Source organism: Taudactylus pleione, unplaced genomic scaffold (assembly GCF_031769625.1).
Source record: "Taudactylus pleione unplaced genomic scaffold, aTauple2 ptg000875l, whole genome shotgun sequence".
Classification (NCBI taxonomy): Eukaryota; Metazoa; Chordata; class Amphibia; order Anura; family Myobatrachidae; genus Taudactylus; species Taudactylus pleione.
The window spans coordinates 1,846,883-1,867,548 of record NW_028285277.1 but is presented as its reverse complement, the minus strand read 5'-3'; the positions used below and the strand labels follow the sequence as shown (position 1 = coordinate 1,867,548).

Here is a 20,666-nt window from a genome sequence, read left to right as displayed (position 1 = left end):
TGCACAGCACCTGGAGGGAATGCTGAATATGCCTATAGTAGAGCATGCTGGGATGTGTAGTTGCACAGCACCAGGAGGGAATGCTGAATATTCCTGGCGTAGAGCATGCTGGGATGTGTAGTTGTACAGCACCTGGAGGGAATGCTGAATATGCCTATAGTAGAGCATGCTGGGATGTGAAGCTGCACAGCACCTGGAGGGAAAACTAAATATGCCTGGCGTAGAGCATGCTGGGATGTGTAGTTGCACAGCACCTGGAGGGAATGCTGAATATGCCTATAGTAGAGCATGCTGGGATGTGAAGTTGCACAGCACCTGGAGGGAATGCTGAATATGCCTGGCGTAGAGCATGCTGAGATGTGCAGTTGCACAGCACCTGGAGGGAATGCTGAATATGCCTGTACTAGAGCATGCTGGGATGTGAAGTTGCACAGCACCTGGAGCGAATGCTGAATATGCCTGGCGTAGAGCATGCTGGGATGTGTAGTTGCACAGCACCTGGAGGGAATGCTGAATATGCCTGGCGTAGAGCATGCTGGGATGTGAAGTTGCACAGCACCTGGAGGGAATGCTGAATATGCCTGGCGTAGAGCATGCTGGGATGTGTAGTTGCACAGCACCTGGAGGGAATGCTGATTATGCCTGGCGTAGAGCATGCTGGGATGTGTAGTTGCACAGCACCTGGAGGGAATGCTGAATATGCCTGGCGTAGAGCATGCTGGGATGTGTAGTTGCACAGCACCTGGAGGGAATGCGGAATATGCCTGGCGTAGAGCATGCTGGAATGTGTAGTTGCACAGCACCTGGAGGGAATGCTGAATATGCCTGGCGTAGAGCATGCTGGGATGTGTAGTTGCACAGCACCAGGAGGGAATGCTGAATATGCCTGGCGTAGAGCATGCTGGGATGTGTAGTTGCACAGCACCTGGAGAGAATGCTGAATATGCCTGGCGTAGAGCATGCTGGGATGTGTAGTTGCACAGCACCTGGAGGGAATGCGGAATATGCCTGTAGTAGAGCATGCTGGGATGTGTAGTTGCACAGCACCTGGAGGGAATGCTGAATATGCCTGTAGTAGAGCATGCTGGGATGTGTAGTTGCACAGCACCTGGAGGGAATGCTGAATATGCCTGTAGTAGAACATCTGGGATGTGTAGTTGCACAGCACCTGGAGGGAATGCTGAATATGCCTGGCGTAGAGCATGCTGGGATGTGTAGTTGCACAGCACCTGGAGGGAATGCTGAACATGCCTGGCGTAGAGCATGCTGGGATGTGTAGTTGCACAGCACCTGGAGGGAATGCTGAATATGCCTGTAGTAGAGCATGCTGGGATGTGTAGTTGCACAGCACCTGGAGGGAATGCTGAATATGCCTGTAGTAGAGCATGCTGGGATGTGTAGTTGCACATCACCTGGAGGGAATGCTGAATATGCCTGTAGTAGAGCATGCTGGGATGTGTAGTTGCACAGCACCTGGAGGGAATGCGGAATATGCCTGGCGTAGAGCATGCTGGGATGTGTAGTTGCACAGCACCTGGAGGGAATGCGGAATATGCCTGTAGTAGAGCATGCTGGGATGTGTAGTTGCACAGCACCTGGAGGGAATGCGGAATATGCCTGGCGTAGAGCATGCTGGGATGTGTAGTTGCACAGCACCTGGAGGGAATGCGGAATATGCCTGGCGTAGAGCATGCTGGGATGTGTAGTTGCACAGCACCTGGAGGGAATGCGGAATATGCCTGGCGTAGAGCATGCTGGGATGTGTAGTTGCACAGCACCTGGAGGGAATGCGGAATATGCCTGGCGTAGAGCATGCTGGGATGTGTAGTTGCACAGCACCTGGAGGGAATGCGGAATATGCCTGGCGTAGAACATCTGGGAAGGGCACATTAAGAAAATATACAATTTGTTTAATATCATCATTTCATTTAATCTGCATTAATTGCAGATTTTTTCCATTTACTTGGATTTAAAGATATAGGGGTCAATTCAAATAGCCGCGATGATCTCGCGGGTGCGAGTCATCGCGGCAATGGTCGCACTTTACGGCAGCCGGAATTCGCTTAAAGTGCTCGCAGCCCCTTAATGCTCCCAGCAAAATTCAGCGAATTCGGGCTCGAAGCGGGCCGTGAAGTGCCGGCTAATTAACACTGTTGCAACTGCAACTCGCACCCTACGCATTTAATTGATTGACCCCATAGTAGGATGCTATGGAGGCGTTGGAGGGGTGAAAGTAAGATGGTAGAAAAGTGGAAATCAAGGTCTGGCACAAGGAATCCATAAACGGAATAAAATAAAAAACGTTGCTGACAACCATCAATGTGCTGATCTTCTGCAATGTATAATATTAGGGACACGCAGAGGAAACTCGTGTCCCAGCTACGGCGCTGGACATTTTGTCTCAGTCTCCATAATCTGACTACAGTACATGTGAGCAGATCTTCACAAACATGACAAAACTGGATCCTGGCTTTACCATACAGCCGCTCTAGATTAAGGGGGGGGGGGGGGGGGTGGAATCAGATTTACAAACCCAGTCAGCCAATAACCACTTTATCTGTGCGTGAGGCCATTGGCCATCCTGAAGCCACTGTAATGTACAATATAGCCATCTAACCGAGACCTGGGAGAGCGGACCTGTGCAGTCTGCCCCACAAATGTATGGCTGCAGATCGTTCATAGAACCAATTGCTGGGAAGTCAGGATGATGCAGTGGAATGAATAGTATAATGTCAGCATTAAGCGTTTGCAATTTACCCCTGTAGCAGCACAAGAGCTGGGGTTGAGCAGTTATCGTGGATTTTTGCTTTCGGACTTCTGTGTTCCATCACTTTGATGAATATCAGTTTCCTTTTTTGTCTAAAGGTGTAATGATCGGCTGTCACCCTTATGTTTTCTTTAAATCCAGTTGATGAATCACCTAAAGGAAATACTATTATAGAAAGCAGGCTTTATTTCAAATGTGGCAACATGCTTGGGCATAATCAACTCGTGCTCCCTAGGAAATTATTCAGCTTTCAAAATGCTGCACAAAACTCATTTATAATGATGCAAACCCTGCCGGTCTCCTGCCACACGGACCCTACTCGGTCTCTCCGCCACAACAACACGGAGCCTCCCGGGTCTCTCCGGCACAACACCAAGGACCCTCCCGGGACTCTCCACCACAACACCACGGACCCTCCCGGGTCTCTCCGCCACAACACAACGGATCCTCCCGGGTCTCTCCGCCACAACAACACGGACCCACCCGGGTCTCTCCGCCACAACAACCCGGACCCACCCGGGTCTCTCCGCCACAACACCACAAACCCTCCCGGGTCTCTCCGCCACAACACCACGGACCCTCCCGGGTCTCTACGCCACAACAACACGGACCCTCCCGGGTCTCTACGCCACAACAACACGGACCTTCCCGGGTCTCTCCGCCACAACAACACGGACCTTCCCGGGCTCTCCGCCACAACACCACGGACCCTCCCGGGTCTCTCTGCCACAACACCACGGACCCTCCCGGGTCTCTCCGCCACAACACCAGGGACCCTCCCGGGTCTCTCCGCCACAACAACACGGACCCACCCGGGTCTCTCCGTCACAACACACGGACCCTCCCGGGTCTCTCCGCCACACATTTATCTCAGTGGCTTCCATATTTTGAGCACACAACTTATACAAATAAAATGATGCTAGGTTACCCATATGATATACATAGTGGATGCATTGTCATTTAGGAAGTAATAGAAATATTTGGCAGTGGTTTATTGAATTGTGTATCACTTACCGGCTTCCAAGCAGGTTTCCAGGGATTATGGAAGAAAAGGAGGTCCTACATTGACCCCAGGGACTGTGGTGGGATATGGATAGCGCGCGGTTGCTAGGTTTTCTGTATTAATTGCTCGCACAAACCTAAGAATGGTGAGGGGACATCACCGGAACATATCAAAGTACTAAGAAACCAATCTCTGCGTTTTCTTAGCATAGAGGTTCCCAAACTCGGTCTGGGGATGAGAACTTACTATATCAGATTGCGGGGAACATTTCTAAATATCAAAGGAACGGAACCAAATAGAATTTTCCTTCAAACACTCAACTCGGATTTTGGCTACATTGCTTTGATCCTCTAAGCCAGAGGTTCCCAAACTCTGTCCTCAAGGCACCACAACAGCCCAGGTTTAAAGGATATTCATTGCTTGAACACGTGACTCTATTAGTACCTCAGTCAATTTGCTTTAACCACCTGTGCTCAACCATGGATATCAATAAAACCTGAACTGTTGGGGTGCCTTGAGGCGCGTTAGGGAACCCCTGGCTTAGAGGATACAAGCAATGTAGCCAAAATCCGAGCTAAGTGTTTGCAGGAAAATTATATTTCGTTTTGTTCCTTTGATATTTGGAAGTGTTCCATAGAATCTGCATTAGTAAGTTCACATCCCCAGGGACCGTTACATCTCAGAGAATACTATAAACGGTTTTTCATGGGATTGTGATATTTTTTTATCGTTGTTGAGTAATGAAGTTAGTGGGATCATTCGTCAGGTTTTTCAGTTGCTGCTTTCATTGCTTCTGCGAGATGTATTAACACATTCACTATGACTACAAAGATGTGTTTTCTTTACAAGTCCTTGGATTGTGTCCAGGGTTTGCACAGAATGTTCTTTATGTTATTGCATTACATTTCTTGTTGGAGATCTACATTCGGTGCAGTTATTAAATAAAAAATGTCAATTTAGCAAGTTGCGTGTTGTTAGGTGCTAAGCAGCGCCCCATGAGGCTCATCCCCAAACCCTTCCTTCTCACACTGCCAGCGGCTATCCCTCGTATGTAACATCAGTCCAGACATCCAGCCACACGACCAGGAGTAGGTGACGGGCACACAATGTTACTCAGGGTGGCACAAGGCTGGAAATCATATAATGCTCTGACACCAGGTGTCAGTTGGGACAGGACATTGCAATGTAACTTTGAAGGTGGGGGTGGAGTTGACAACTGCACCCTGGAGGTGGTTGTCAAGGAAAACCTGAAATTTATTATTTACAGTGGAAATATAATTTGCAGGAAACACAGAGAAACACATCGCCATGCAGGAGCAGACTGTTCTGCAAATCATTTATATGGTATTATACAATTCATAATAAATTCCCCCACCCCTCATTATACATGGACAGAGAATGACAGTGGTAAATTACCAGACTGCAGGTGTAGGTCAGAGTTCCCATTCTGTAGCGGTCACATAAAATATTTCCTTTATGACTGTGTGTTTCGCCATTGTTCATGTCGCAGAGTGCCGCAGCTACTAGTTATTTACAGCAGGTAACGTGGAAGAAATAAATGAACATATTTATCAAGTGCCTCCCAGCATAGAGGGCACCTCCTCCCAGCATACAGGGCACCTCCTCCCAGCATACAGGGCACCTCCTCCCAGCATACACTGCACCTCCTCCCAGCATAAAGGAAACCTGCTCCCAGCATAAAGGAAACCTGCTCCCAGCATAAAGGGCACCTCCTCCCAGCATACACGGCACCTCCCCCCAGCATACACGGCACCTCCCCCCAGCATACACGGCACCTCCCCCCAGCATACACGGCACCTCCTCCCAGCATAAAGGAAACCTGCTCCCAGCATAAAGGAAACCTGCTCCCAGCATAAAGGAAACCTGCTCCCAGCATAAAGGGCACCTCCTCCCAGCATACAGGGCACCTCCTCCCAGCATACAGGGCACCTCCTCCCAGCATACAGGGCACCTCCTCCCAGCAAACAGGGCACCTCCTCCCAGCATACAGGGCACCTCCTCCCAGCATACAGGGCACCTCCTCCCAGCATACAGGGCACCTCCTCCCAGCATACAGGGCACCTCCTCCCAGCATACACGGCACCTCCCCCCAGCATACACGGCACCTCCCCCCAGCATACACGGCACCTCCCCCCAGCATACACGGCACCTCCCCCCAGCATACACGGCACCTCCCCCCAGCATACACGGCACCTCCTCCCAGCATAAAGGGCACCTCCTCCCAGCATACAGGGCACCTCCTCCCAGCATACAGGGCACCTCCTCCCAGCATACAGGGCACCTCCTCCCAGCATACAGGGCACCTCCTCCCAGCAAACAGGGCACCTCCTCCCAGCATACAGGGCACCTCCTCCCAGCATACAGGGCACCTCCTCCCAGCATACAGGGCACCTCCCCCCAGCATACAGGGCACCTCCCCCCAGCATACAGGGCACCTCCCCCCAGCATACAGGGCACCTCCCCCCAGCATACAGGGCACCTCCCCCCAGCATACAGGGCACCTCCCCCCAGCATACAGGGCACCTCCTCCCAGCATACAGGGCACCTCCCCCCAGCATACAGGGCACCTCCTCCCAGCATACAGGGCACCTCCTCCCAGCATACAGGGCACCTCCCCCCAGCATACACGGCACCTCCCCCCAGCATACACGGCACCTCCCCCCAGCATACACGGCACCTCCCCCCAGCATACACGGCACCTCCCCCCAGATAACACGCCACCTCTCCCCAGATAACACGCCACCTCCTCCCAGCATACACGCCACCTCCTCCCAGCATACACGCCACCTCCTCCCAGCATACAGTGCACCTTCTACAGTACGTTACTGTCCTCCTTTTGTCCCTACTATTTTTTATTTTCCAGTTGCTTATGAAATTTCGTCCCTAAACGTGTTCCATGCAGCCTCTAAAGTGTCTTCATTTATTCCAAGTGCCCACTAATGTGTGTAAATGTTACCACAAAATATATCCCTAGTCTTTAGGATACTCAAATGACATAATTTAAAAAATTGTAACTAAATTTGACTTGAGAATACATTATAATTTAGTTAAATGTAACAAGTGTAAGTATTAGAATTTGTCTCAGGTATCATAAGATTGCTTCATAGAGCCTACACTCCGAAGCTAAGTCCCATCTTAGTAACACGGTGCCAGGTAATAAGCGTAAGGCAGTTACTATTACCATCTGCAATTCCCTCTATTGTACAGGGATGCACAAAACAGCTAACTATTATTTTCTTGTAATGGTGCATACACACGGTCAGATTTTAAGCTGTATACACACACAATGATTTAGTAAATGAACGATTTTAGTAAACGATTTTCGTTCATTTTTTCAAGGGAAAAATGAACGAAAATCATTTACTAAAATCGTTCATTTACTAAATGTAATGAACGATTTTTTTGAACTACAAACGATTTTTGCATATTCCCTTACTGAAAATCGTTGAGTTGGTCAGTCTGACTGAACTACAAACGTGAACGCGCATGAACAATAATCGTTCATCGTTTTAACTCAGAAAGTTAAAGATTTTTTTCAACGATTAAACGATATCATTAACAATAATCGTTCAAAAAATTGTTGTGTGTGTACACACCTATAGTATTATGTTGCATTTCTATTCCGGATATTTAAATATGAATTGCTCTGCAAGATATGTAATTCTGCATATTTTAATAGTGGAACAGCGCAAAGTTCTGCAGATTTCCAGAGAGGTTAGAAAGACATAATCTGCATATTATTATTATTATTATAATAATAATAGGAGTCTATGTACCAAAAGCTTTTAATTCTTGCTTTTCAGTGATTGTTTTCTATCTTTTCTAATACAGACAAATACTGTAGATCTTCCTTTAAATGTCTTTTAAGCTCAGTTTATTACGTGTGAATCTGCTCATCTTCCCGTCACAAAGCGCAGTACATTCTATATACGTTGCATGTGAGCAGCGCGTTACTGTATTAGATGTTATTCATATCTTTTGACACTAATTGAATTCGCCCAAGTGATTTTGTCACCAGGGTACATAGCCAGCCCGTGTCACGACCTTTCCTGGAAATTTCCCTGGATAATGGGATCTTTCTCCATTTTCACATCACTTCAAACGGTGGCGTTAGGCGGCTGCGATGAAAGGCTGAGTGGTGGGTCGTTTCTGTGTGTAATCGCGCCCGTCGGAGAGGGTTCTCACAATCCAGTTATCAATTACTTCTGAAAATCAAAGGGCCTTTCTGTCCTCATCTAAACCGAGGGACGATGGTATATTTTCTTTAGCTGTAAGTAGCTGAGATCAGTGCTCACGAGCGGTTTGCGTGCGGCTGTAGTGTCTCACAGGGGGGCTGACTATTAGGGGTAATATCGCTAGCACCCACGTGGGCTCACCCCATCCTGCCTATACTCCATGTGCAGTTATGTAACTCCTGAATTCTGCAAGCTATTATGGACCGATCCAGCAGTGAAGTGATTTGTAGGGGGGGAGAGGGAGGGGGCCGGGACCCTAAATCTTCCCCCGACATAAAAAAAACCCCTGATTTTTACATGCACTCATAATACAAAGGTCCTGCGGTGTTTTCCACATTCCATGGTACAAATAAGGATTTATTCCAATCACCAATGCCAATGGCAGACAGGTTATAAATGCTGCATGACCTGGTACATCCGGTGTTTGCAAATACAGCAGTCAGTATAGATAAAACATTTGACATAGGGATCGGACATCCCTATTTGTATATATGCTCAAGCTGAGGCCACGGACACACGACAAAGCAAAACACACTACAAGCAAACAGAAAGCCACCCATGAGAAGGTAGCTATAATACATCTTACAGTAACTTCCCCAACTATAAGGGATTGTTCTTTGTTACAAGCGGGCACTCAGATGTGCCCGCCTGGAGTGCTTGAGCCAATATGCCCGTGCTGGCAGTACGCTGAGATGTATCTTTTATTAATTAGACTTGTTTTGAGGTTGTGAAGGGGAACATCCGAGCAGGAGGCGTCATTAAAATGAAAGTGAGAAATACCATTATAAAGGGAGTGCTCCCAGTGACAGGCAGAGGGTGAGCGGAGATGAATGGCAGGGAAGCATGACCAATGCATTCAGCCCCAGCTGCTACCGAGCCTCGCCGTCTAATGTACCCTTATTACACGTGTACTGGGCGCCCTGTCAGTGCGGCAGATGGGAGCTGTGACTTGTGCAGCAAGGAAATCATTAATTGCATGTTCATTTAGCTGTACTGGAGCAATTAAAATGTGCTGGGTGTCAAAAGGTCCAAAATATTTTACCATAAACAAAAAACAACTCCTCAGCCCACCATAGGCTGTCAGGACCAAGGGATGGCAAGTCACTATTCTGCTGTACCCAAATAATAGGGGACTGGCAGCAGCTTTTATCCATTCATTTGCACTCCATACGGCTGGCTTGGGAAAGGCAGCAGGGTAGTCTGACAGCTTTACAGACTATAAATCAAACGCCCTGCATTAAAATCCATTTAAGGCTTTCACTCATTTTCTAAGCATTCAGGCCCCAGGAACAGCTGTAACCCATCACTATTTACACATCCTTAAACTCTGCGATCTGCTCCGAAAAACTCCAATCTCCCCTGAAGAACAAGCAAACTGCAGATGTACTAAACGGAAAATAAAATGGGATTTTATAATGAATTGGTACATTTGTTGGATGGTACAGATTTTACTTGTGCAAGTATGTAATAAACATAAATGAGGAAACTGATGAAGATCCTTTTGTGAAGCCGCTCGGAGGACGGGCGCCAAGGAGCCTCCATCATTAACGTCTGCTGCGTACGGTTGGGGGGTAGGCCGTCTATAACAGATGCCGCACAGATCATAAACTCTGACCTATCGTCTGGCACCCAATGAGAAAATGATATTCTGGTTCACGCCAAAGCCACGTTTCCAATCAATAACACTACGGCTACATGCTGATAGCAGCTATTGTTAATTACTGCTAATCCTATTCATCTGTCATTACCAATGCCGGCCAACACTGCCGTCCGCTCTATTTTTACAGGACAAGCACAAAGCCAATAAAGTCATTTACATTTATCACCCATACGCGCTGCCACACAATGCCGCACGTGTCTCCTTGCCGATTCGTTTGCAGCCGCTAGCTGGTATTAGTCTAATGAACGAGGCTGGCACACGTGTAACGTACTGATATTTGTTTCTGCCACTGTAAGCACATGCTAATGAACGGAATACAAACTAGGGCAATACACTATTAACAATTCCTACTCGGCCAAAGAAAAAAACAACACGCACCATATACAACTAACGGTACGATCTTCCTGGTATAAGTCCTCAGCTTCTTAGATGAAGGGCAATTCAGAGAACATAAAAGTGGATTAAAGTTTGATGTCGTACCGCAGAGGGGCAGAGGGGCGTATAACACACAAGGTATGACCACTTACTTATATCCTTTCTCCTTAGCGATGATGAACTGCGATTTCCAATATACAATTACCAAGTCACATGAATTATTTTATAGCATAGAAATAGATATGTTAAGTAGTTAGTTAATATTTACCTTATAGCGCCAATCTGAGCATTAATCTAAGTGCATGCATTACAATTTATGACATTTTGGGGCTAAGGTTACACCACCGATTTCTAGTTGTGAGACCCCTATAAATTAGCATCCTAAACAGAGATCACTCATCTGGTAACGGATTGTTTCCCATGTGCTCGGCTACATAAGCAGTATTATATTACGCTCTGGTGAGATTATCGCCCTCAGGGCTCGATTCAGACCCGCTCGCTAGATGCGTGTGCAACTTTGGCAAGGCAGGCGATCGCACGGCAAGGCATTAGCACACCCACTATGTCTTACCGTGCGATCGATCTGGTAATGTAGACGCCCACCAGCCTGTCTTAAGATGCCCACATGCGCAGGTCATCTTCAGGAAGTGTATGCAACCATCGATAACATCCAGTACCATCGGATGCAATCGCAACACTTGTGGTTGACCATACCCTTCCGCAAGCACTTCAGTGTAAATTTCAGCCAAGTGACGTGTACCATGACGCTTCTTCTTAATTATGCACGCCTCTGAAACGGCGTTAAGACGCTCAGGCACGCCTGCGTTTGCACCTCCACTCCCCCGTTTTTAGCGGCCAGCCCGTTACCACCCACAAACGGCTTCTCCTGTCACTCAGCCGGGCTGTCTATTCGCAGCGAGCAAACGCTTCCCGATCGCTCGCATTGGTTCGCGCACTGCGATGTACGCGCAGATTGCAAAAAATCCTCTGAATGTGTGTGAACGCAGCCTAGCGAGCGGGTCTGAAGCTCACCTCACCTCAGTACAGTGTAACCAGACAGACGATAGCTCAGGGATACACCTGTCTCAGCTAATGGCTCAGTCACACAAGATATTTTTGCAGATCGGAAAAGGAAGTTGCTGACGCACTTTGCCTGGTTACAGCCCTAAATAAAAAAGGTCACTCCGTGTATTCTATAAAGTGTGATAGAGTTATACGTCATGTGAAGTGTACATCCCAGGTAAAGTCACTGACATAGGCGGTAACAAGACACTCATAGCAATCAGCATAAAGTAGGATGATGAGCTCCGGTAATGTCTTTATTTCCAACATAAGTGATGTAACATTGCTCCAACCATGTAACATCCGCACTGACCCCTGTGACCCTATCGTTCCACCTTGTAGCCCAGTGTCTATACCTGGGGTTATATGAGGAACATGAGAGAGAAGACAACAAATGAATGGCTACAAAGAAACAGGGGTATTCAACATATGACTCTTAAGCCGCTGTGGAACTACTCATCCCAGCATGCCCTGCCACAGTTTACTATTAGGGCTGGCTAAAACCATGGCAGGGCATGCTGGGATGAGTAGTTCCACAGCAGCTGGAGGGTCCCTGCCACACCAAGACACTGGCCACTCAACAAGGCTTGTTCCGTCCCAAAACACCACACTAATTACATCTTCATTGATCAGACAGATGCCTCAGAGATACACATTCTGTTCTTCCTGAAAAGAAAAATCAATATACAGCCAGATTGCACCCCTATGTGGGCCCGGGGTCACCTAGCACACACAAACCATTCTGCTGCAGGGTATACAAATGCCACAATGTTTCTTATAATACAACCGTGAAGCCAATATCAAAAATGCCTGTAAATATTACACGTATAAATAGAAACATCCGATTTCCCCACTGCAAGTTTCACTAGGAAAACTTGTGTACTATAAGGAAAAACCCAGCCCCTATAGTAAGTGATTCATTACTGGAGTCACCTTTAACTCCCATGACCTGTCTATAAGCACTTTATACGGTCACAGGAATCCATGGCGACTTGTAATATCTTTATCATATATCAGAGGTTCCCAAACGCAGTCCTCAAGGCTCCCCAAAAGTTCAGGTTTTAGAGATCCATGGTTGAACATAGCTGGCTAAATCAAATTGACTGAGGTACTAATTAAGTCACCGGTGTTCAACGGGATGTAGTTAAAAGACCGACGGATGCGAAGCTGCCGGTCTCAATGCCGACACTGGAATCCTAACAAGGGAGTTAAGATAGGTGTCGAAATACCAACGCCTATCTTAATCCCGACACCGGAATCCAGGAGGACGACAGCCCGATGGAAGGTAAGCCGGGGCGCCCTCAGTGTTAGCCACGGGGGTGGAGTAAGTTAGTGAGGGTAGCATTAGGTTTTGGGCGGTGAGGTTAGGGTTAGGCACCACTAGGGGGGGTTAGGGTCAGGCACCACTGGGGGAGGGGGTTAGATTTAGGCACGGAGGGGGGAAACTTAGGTTTAGGCACTAACGGGGAGGGTTAGGGTGCGGAATGGTGAGGGATAGGGTTAGGCTACAAGAAGGGAGGTTTAGGGTTAGGGGGGAGAAGGGGGGAGGGTAAGTGTACTGACCCGACCCGTCGGGATACCAACCATCAGGATGCTGCTGTCTGTATTCTGAAAGGAGGCATCCCGACAGCCATCATTACATACCCATTCTGTGCTCAACCATGGATACCTCTAAAACCCGAACAGTTGGGGAGCCTCGAGGAGCGCGTTTGGGAACCTCTGTCATATACAGTAGGTGTGCATGAGGACCGCGTTTGGGAACCTCTGTCATATACAGTAGGTGTGCCAGAGGAGCGCGTTTGGGAACCTCTGTCATATGCAGTAGGTGTGCTCGAGGACCGTTTGGAAACCTCTGTCATATACAGTAGGTGTGCTCGAGGACCGTTTGGAAACCTCTGTCATATACAGTAGGTGTGCACGAGGACCGCGTTTGGGAACCTCTGTCATATACAGTAGGTGTGTAAGAGGACCACGTTTGGGAACCTCTGTCATATACAGTAGGTGTGCACGAGGACCGCGTTTGGGAACCTCTGTCATATACAGTAGGTGTGCACGAGGAGCACGTTGGGGAACCTCTGTCATGTACAGTAGGTGTGTAAGAGGACCACGTTTGGGAACCTCTGTCATATATAGTAGGTGTGCACGAGGAGCACGTTTGGGAACCTCTGTCATGTACAGTAGGTGTGTAAGAGGACCACGTTTGGGAACCTCTGTCATATACAGTAGGTGTGCACGAGGAGCACGTTTGGAAACCTCTGTCATATGCAGTAGGTGGGCTTGAGGACTGCGTTTGGGAACCTCTGTCATATACAGTAGATGTGCATGAGGACCACGTTTGGGAACCTCTATAATATACAGTAGGTGTGCTCGAGGACTGCGTTTGGGAACCTCTGTCATATACAGTAGGTGTGCTCGAGGACTGCGTTTGGGAACCTCTGTCATATACAGTAGGTGTGCACGAGGACCGCGTTTGGGAACCTCTGTCATATACAGTAGGTGTGCACGAGGACCGCGTTTGGGAACCTCTGTCATATACAGTAGGTGTGCACGAGGAGCTGTCATATACAGTAGGTGTGCACGAGGAGCTGTCATATACAGAGGGTGTGCACAATCTCATAATGAAACTAAACATTCTCTGCTCCCACTGGTTTCAACTCTTCCATATAATAAGTTAGGAGCACCCGGTACATTGGGAACTCACTTACCCTTTTCTGATCCTCCAGGCCGTGCGCCACCGGCTTCCTCCGCTGGTACTGCTTAGACTCGGTCGCAGATTCCATTTCCTGCTGATTTGTATTCCTTAGAAAATCCAGAAAACAAGCAGATGTATTCCTTTACAACGCCCCGCCATTGGACGATCCATCCAGGTAACCCAGCGCTGCAATCACACAAGCCATTTCCAAGATCCCGAAAAGTATTTCAGCAACACTCACTTCTGCAATCCCAGCACATGTGCACAATCCAGAACCTGACCACTGTGCCCATATCCATCGTGTGGGTCACCCTTCTGCCACCATGCGCAATCTCAAGGTTTTATCTGCAGAAAAGGCAGATCCGAAAATGGGATTATTTTTGCCAACTAAAGTACAACCACAATATAGGGACCAAAGAAAAACGAGCAGGTGGAAAATAGATTAATCCTAAATCCAGGAGGGTGGGGATCTTGTACCCCATGTGGCAATATAATATCTGCAGAAACGAATAAGAATTGCACCAAATAAATGATAGAGAAAAGCACAGAAACTAAATGCTTTATTCGCCAATCAGTTAAAATCTGCAGATTTACAAATAAAACTGTAATAATACAACAAATACAGCAAAAATGGATTTCTGGAAAATATGCAAAGTGACTACGTTATTACATACCTAAATATGCACAAACTATTGTCAGGGTTGGAAGACACAAACACTGGCTGTATGCAGCTATTATGTGCCTGCTGAAGAGTTTACATTTACAAAAACACAAAATATTCTTATGGGACAAACACAAATTCTATAAACGTCAGACCCTACGGAGTGTCCCGAGACATCTGCTCTGTGTGTACTCTCTCCACAGAGCAGCTTCTCCTCTTTGCATACAAATTGGGGAAACCCTTGAACCTTTGTATTTGCAGACGGTCTATCGGCAGCACGAGGTGCAGCCTGTAACAGCCAATTATTTTATTTATAGCAACAAATACACAATACGGTCACAAAAGGGGCTGGGAGTTAGGAGCCATTGAGAAAATACAGGCAACAGGCTATCAGTGGATAATTAAGAAGAGAATCAGAAAATAAAGTAATTGACAGCAGGAATCCCTCGGCTCTGATAACAGTCAATAAATGCGCATTAAAGCTAGTGACGCAGGTCCGATTGTGAGCTACGTTTACACACAATACAGCTAAATAAACCAGGGCACAGCAATTCTGCAATAAATAGCAGAATAATGACATCAATTAGCAGAGTGGTAGCTGGGTAATTACCACTAATTACTTCAATTACAGAGTTTAATTAGACTTTTGTAAAAATCAAAACAAAAAAAAAAAAGATAAATCATAGCAACTAAAATTACATAAAAAGCTGCAGAATATTTCATTCATTTCACTTTGTATTCTGCTTTGTCTCCCAGAAAATGACAACTAATATCTCCATTAATATATATAAAGCAGCTCTGGTGACATAGGGTCCCCCGGGTATAATAATACTCCAGTGACATAGGGGTACCCATGTATCAAGCAGTTCTGGCTATAAAGGGGCCATTGTGTATAATGAGGAACTGGTGATATGGGGGTCCCCAAAGTATAATGAGGTTGTGCTGATATAGGAGTCCCCATGTGTATGATGTAGGGGTCTATCCTTGTGTATGAGGCTGTGGTGATATAGGGGTCCCCCTGTGTATGACGCTGAGGTGATATAGGGGTCTCCAGTGTATGGGATGGTGGTACATGGGTGAACCCCCTGTGTATGAAGCTGAGGTGATATAGGGGTCCCTATGTGTATGAAGCTGTGGTGATATAGGGATCTCCCCTGAGTATGAGGCTGTGATGATATAGGGGTCCCCCGTGTATGAGGCTGAGGTGATAGGGGTCCCCCTGTGTATGAGGCTGTAGTGATGTAGGGGTCCCCCTGTGGATGATGTGTCCCCCAGGCTGTAGTGATATAGGGGTCCCCCCTGTGTATGATGTGTCCCCCAGGCTGTAGTGATATAGGGGCCCCGCATGTGGATCATGTGTCCCCCCAGGCTGTAGTGATATAGGGGTCCCCCCTGTGTATGATGTGTCCCCCAGGCTGTAGTGATATAGGGGTCCCCCCTATGTATGATGTGTCCCCCAGGCTGTAGTGATATAGGGGTCCCCCCTGTGTATGATGTGTCCCCCAGGATGTAGTGATATAGGGGTCCCCCCTGTTGATGTGTCCCCCAGGCTGTAGTGATATAGGAGTCCCCCCTGTGTATGGTGTCCCCCAGGCTGTAGTGATATAGGGGTCCCCCCTGTGTATGATTTGTCCCCCAGGCTGTAGTGATATAGGGGTCCCCCCTGTGGATGATGTGTCCCCCCAGGCTGTAGTGATATAGGGGTCCCCCCTGTGGATGATGTGTCCCCCCAGGCTGTAGTGATATAGGGGTCCCCCCTGTGGATGATGTGTCCCCCCAGGCTGTAGTGATATAGGGGTCCCCCCTGTGTATGATGTGTCCCCCAGGCTGTAGTGATATAGGGGTCCCCCCTGTGTATGATGTGTCCCCCAGGCTGTAGTGATATAGGGGACCCCCCTGTGTATGATGTGTCCCCCCAGGCTGTAGTGATATAGGGGTCCCCCCTGTGTATGATGTGTCCCCCCAGGCTGTAGTGATATAGGGGTCCCCCCTGTGGATGATGTGTCCCCCAGGCTGTAGTGATATAGGGGTCCCCCCTGTGGATGATGTGTCCCCCCAGGCTGTAGTGATATAGGGGTCCCCCCTGTGTATGATGTGTCCCCCAGGCTGTAGTGATATAGGGGTCCCCCCTGTGTATGATGTGTCCCCCAGGCTGTAGTGATATAGGGGTCCCCCCTGTGGATGATGTGTCCCCCAGGCTGTAGTGATATAGGGGTCCCCCCTGTGTATGATGTGTCCCCCCAGGCTGTAGTGATATAGGGGTCCCCCCTGTGGATGATGTGTCCCCCCAGGCTGTAGTGATATAGGGGTCCCCCCTGTGTATGATGTGTCCCCCAGGCTGTAGTGATATAGGGGTCCCCCCTGTGTATGATGTGTCCCCCAGGCTGTAGTGATATAGGGGTCCCCCCTGTGTATGATGTGTCCCCCCAGGCTGTAGTGATATAGGGGTCCCCCCTATGTATGATGTGTCCCCCCAGGCTGTAGTGATATAGGGGTCCCCCCTGTGTATGAGTCCCCCCAGGCTGTAGTGATATAGGGGTCCCCCCTGTGTATGATGTGTCCCCCAGGCTGTAGTGATATAGGGGTCCCCCCTGTGTATGATGTGTCCCCCCAGGCTGTAGTGATATAGGGGTCCCCCCTGTGTATGATGTGTCCCCCAGGCTGTAGTGATATAGGGGTCCCCCCTGTGTATGATGTGTCCCCCAGGCTGTAGTGATATAGGGGTCCCCCCTGTGGATGATGTGTCCCCCAGGCTGTAGTGATATAGGGGTCCCCCCTGTGGATGATGTGTCCCCCAGGCTGTAGTGATATAGGGGTCCCCCCTGTGTATGATGTGTCCCCCCAGGCTGTAGTGATATAGGGGTCCCCCCTGTGGATGATGTGTCCCCCAGGCTGTAGTGATATAGGGGTCCCCCCTGTGGATGATGTGTCCCCCAGGCTGTAGTGATATAGGGGTCCCCCCTGTGTATGATGTGTCCCCCCAGGCTGTAGTGATATAGGGGTCCCCCCTGTGGATGATGTGTCCCCCCAGGCTGTAGTGATATAGGGGTCCCCCCTGTGTATGATGTGTCCCCCCAGGCTGTAGTGATATAGGGGTCCCCCCTGTGTATGATGTGTCCCCCAGGCTGTAGTGATATAGGGGACCCCCCTGTGTATGATGTGTCCCCCCAGGCTGTAGTGATATAGGGGTCCCCCCTGTGTATGATGTGTCCCCCCAGGCTGTAGTGATATAGGGGTCCCCCCTGTGGATGATGTGTCCCCCAGGCTGTAGTGATATAGGGGTCCCCCCTGTGGATGATGTGTCCCCCAGGCTGTAGTGATATAGGGGTCCCCCCTGTGTATGATGTGTCCCCCCAGGCTGTAGTGATATAGGGGTCCCCCCTGTGGATGATGTGTCCCCCCAGGCTGTAGTGATATAGGGGTCCCCCCTGTGTATGATGTGTCCCCCCAGGCTGTAGTGATATAGGGGTCCCCCCTGTGTATGATGTGTCCCCCAGGCTGTAGTGATATAGGGGTCCCCCCTGTGTATGATGTGTCCCCCAGGCTGTAGTGATATAGGGGACCCCCCTGTGTATGATGTGTCCCCCCAGGCTGTAGTGATATAGGGGTCCCCCCTGTGTATGATGTGTCCCCCCAGGCTGTAGTGATATAGGGGTCCCCCCTGTGGATGATGTGTCCCCCAGGCTGTAGTGATATAGGGGTCCCCCCTGTGGATGATGTGTCCCCCCAGGCTGTAGTGATATAGGGGTCCCCCCTGTGTATGATGTGTCCCCCAGGCTGTAGTGATATAGGGGTCCCCCCTGTGTATGATGTGTCCCCCAGGCTGTAGTGATATAGGGGTCCCCCCTGTGGATGATGTGTCCCCCAGGCTGTAGTGATATAGGGGTCCCCCCTGTGTATGATGTGTCCCCCCAGGCTGTAGTGATATAGGGGTCCCCCCTGTGGATGATGTGTCCCCCCAGGCTGTAGTGATATAGGGGTCCCCCCTGTGTATGATGTGTCCCCCCAGGCTGTAGTGATATAGGGGTCCCCCCTGTGTATGATGTGTCCCCCAGGCTGTAGTGATATAGGGGTCCCCCCTGTGTATGATGTGTCCCCCAGGCTGTAGTGATATAGGGGACCCCCCTGTGTATGATGTGTCCCCCCAGGCTGTAGTGATATAGGGGACCCCCCTGTGTATGATGTGTCCCCCCAGGCTGTAGTGATATAGGGGTCCCCCCTGTGTATGATGTGTCCCCCCAGGCTGTAGTGATATAGGGGTCCCCCCTGTGGATGATGTGTCCCCCAGGCTGTAGTGATATAGGGGTCCCCCCTGTGGATGATGTGTCCCCCCAGGCTGTAGTGATATAGGGGTCCCCCCTGTGTATGATGTGTCCCCCAGGCTGTAGTGATATAGGGGTCCCCCCTGTGTATGATGTGTCCCCCAGGCTGTAGTGATATAGGGGTCCCCCCTGTGTATGATGTGTCCCCCAGGCTGTAGTGATATAGGGGTCCCCCCTGTGTATGATGTGTCCCCCAGGCTGTAGTGATATAGGGGTCCCCCCTGTGTATGATGTGTCCCCCAGGCTGTAGTGATATAGGGGTCCCCCCTGTGTATGATGTGTCCCCCAGGCTGTAGTGATATAGGGGTCCCCCCTGTGTATGATGTGTCCCCCAGGCTGTAGTGATATAGGGGTCCCCCCTATGTATGATGTGTCCCCCAGGCTGTAGTGATATAGGGGTCCCCCCTGTGTATGATGTGTCCCCCAGGCTGTAGTGATATAGGGGTCCCCCCTGTGTATGATGTGTCCCCCAGGCTGTAGTGATATAGGGGTCCCCCCTGTGTATGATGTGTCCCCCAGGCTGTAGTGATATAGGGGACCCCCCTGTGTATGATGTGTCCCCCCAGGCTGTAGTGATATAGGGGTCCCCCCTGTGTATGATGTGTCCCCCCAGGCTGTAGTGATATAGGGGCCCCCCTGTGTATGATGTGTCCCCCCAGGCTGTAGTGATATAGGGGACCCCCCTGTGTATGATGTGTCCCCCCAGGCTGTAGTGATATAGGGGTCCCCCCTGTGTATGATGTGTCCCCCCAGGCTGTAGTGATATAGGGGTCCCCCCTGTGGATGATGTGTCCCCCAGGCTGTAGTGATATAGGGGTCCCCCCTGTGGATGATGTGTCCCCCAGGCTCTGTGATATAGGGGTCCCCCCTGTGGATGATGTGTCCCCCAGGCTGTAGTGATATAGGGGACCCCCCTGTGTATGATGTGTCCCCCCAGGCTGTAGTGATATAGGGGTCCCCCCTGTGTATGATGTGTCCCCCAGGCTGTAGTGATATAGGGGACCCCCCTGTGTATGATGTGTCCCCCCAGGCTGTAGTGATATAGGGGTCCCCCCTGTGTATGATGTGTCCCCCCAGGCTGTAGTGATATAGGGGCCCCCCTGTGTATGATGTGTCCCCCCAGGCTGTAGTGATATAGGGGACCCCCCTGTGTATGATGTGTCCCCCCAGGCTGTAGTGATATAGGGGTCCCCCCGTGTATGATGTGTCCCCCCAGGCTGTAGTGATATAGGGGTCCCCTCTATGTATGATGTGTCCCCCAGGCTGTAGTGATATAGGGGTCCCCCCTATGTATGATGTGTCCCCCAGGCTGTAGTGATATAGGGGTCCCCCCTGTGTATGATGTGTCCCCCAGGCTGTAGTGATATAGGGGTCCCCCCTGTGTATGATGTGTCCCCCAGGCTGTAGTGATATAGGGGTCCCCCCTGTGTATGATGTGTCCCCCAGGCTGTAGTGATATAGTAGGGGCCACCCCCCGCCCCGGTGTCGGAGCTCTCACCTGGCTGTCAGTGCCGGGCTGGGGATGCTCTGGCTGCGGAGAGCGGAGGAGAATACAGCAGCAGCGGCGGCGGCCGGGCTGGTACTGAGCAGCAGCCCCCTCTCCTCCCCCCATCCCCCGCTCCTCCTCCTCCTCCCCGGCCGGTGTCAGTGCTCACTAAGCTCCGGGATCCAGCTGATGCCTCACACCGGTAACCTCCCCCCGCCCGGTGCCGTCACTTCACCCGGGACACCCGGCAGCCCCGAACCCCACCGAGCCCGGCGCCCATCATCACCCGCGTTACCTGGGCAACCCGACACCGCCCCCCTATCTCCCGCCCCACTAAGCCAATCAGCACACACAGTGCGGTCACATGCCTGAGCCCCGGCCA

At 50.0% G+C, this 20,666-nt stretch overlaps 1 protein-coding gene across 1 annotated transcript in view; it reads right to left on the bottom strand.

Moving 5' to 3' along the window:
* The window catches only part of NAV2 (neuron navigator 2), a 637,654-nt gene extending 617,275 nt beyond the window's left edge, over positions 1-20,379 (bottom strand). Inside the window, exons 1-2 of the mRNA XM_088458930.1 lie at positions 20,297-20,379; positions 13,829-14,160 (exon numbers count right to left, since the gene is read on the bottom strand). Coding sequence (XP_088315056.1) covers positions 13,829-13,903 — 75 coding nt within the window. The 5' untranslated portion in view covers positions 13,904-14,160; positions 20,297-20,379. The remainder of the gene's footprint in view (positions 1-13,828; positions 14,161-20,296) is intronic.
* Between the last annotated feature and the right edge of the window lie 287 nt (positions 20,380-20,666).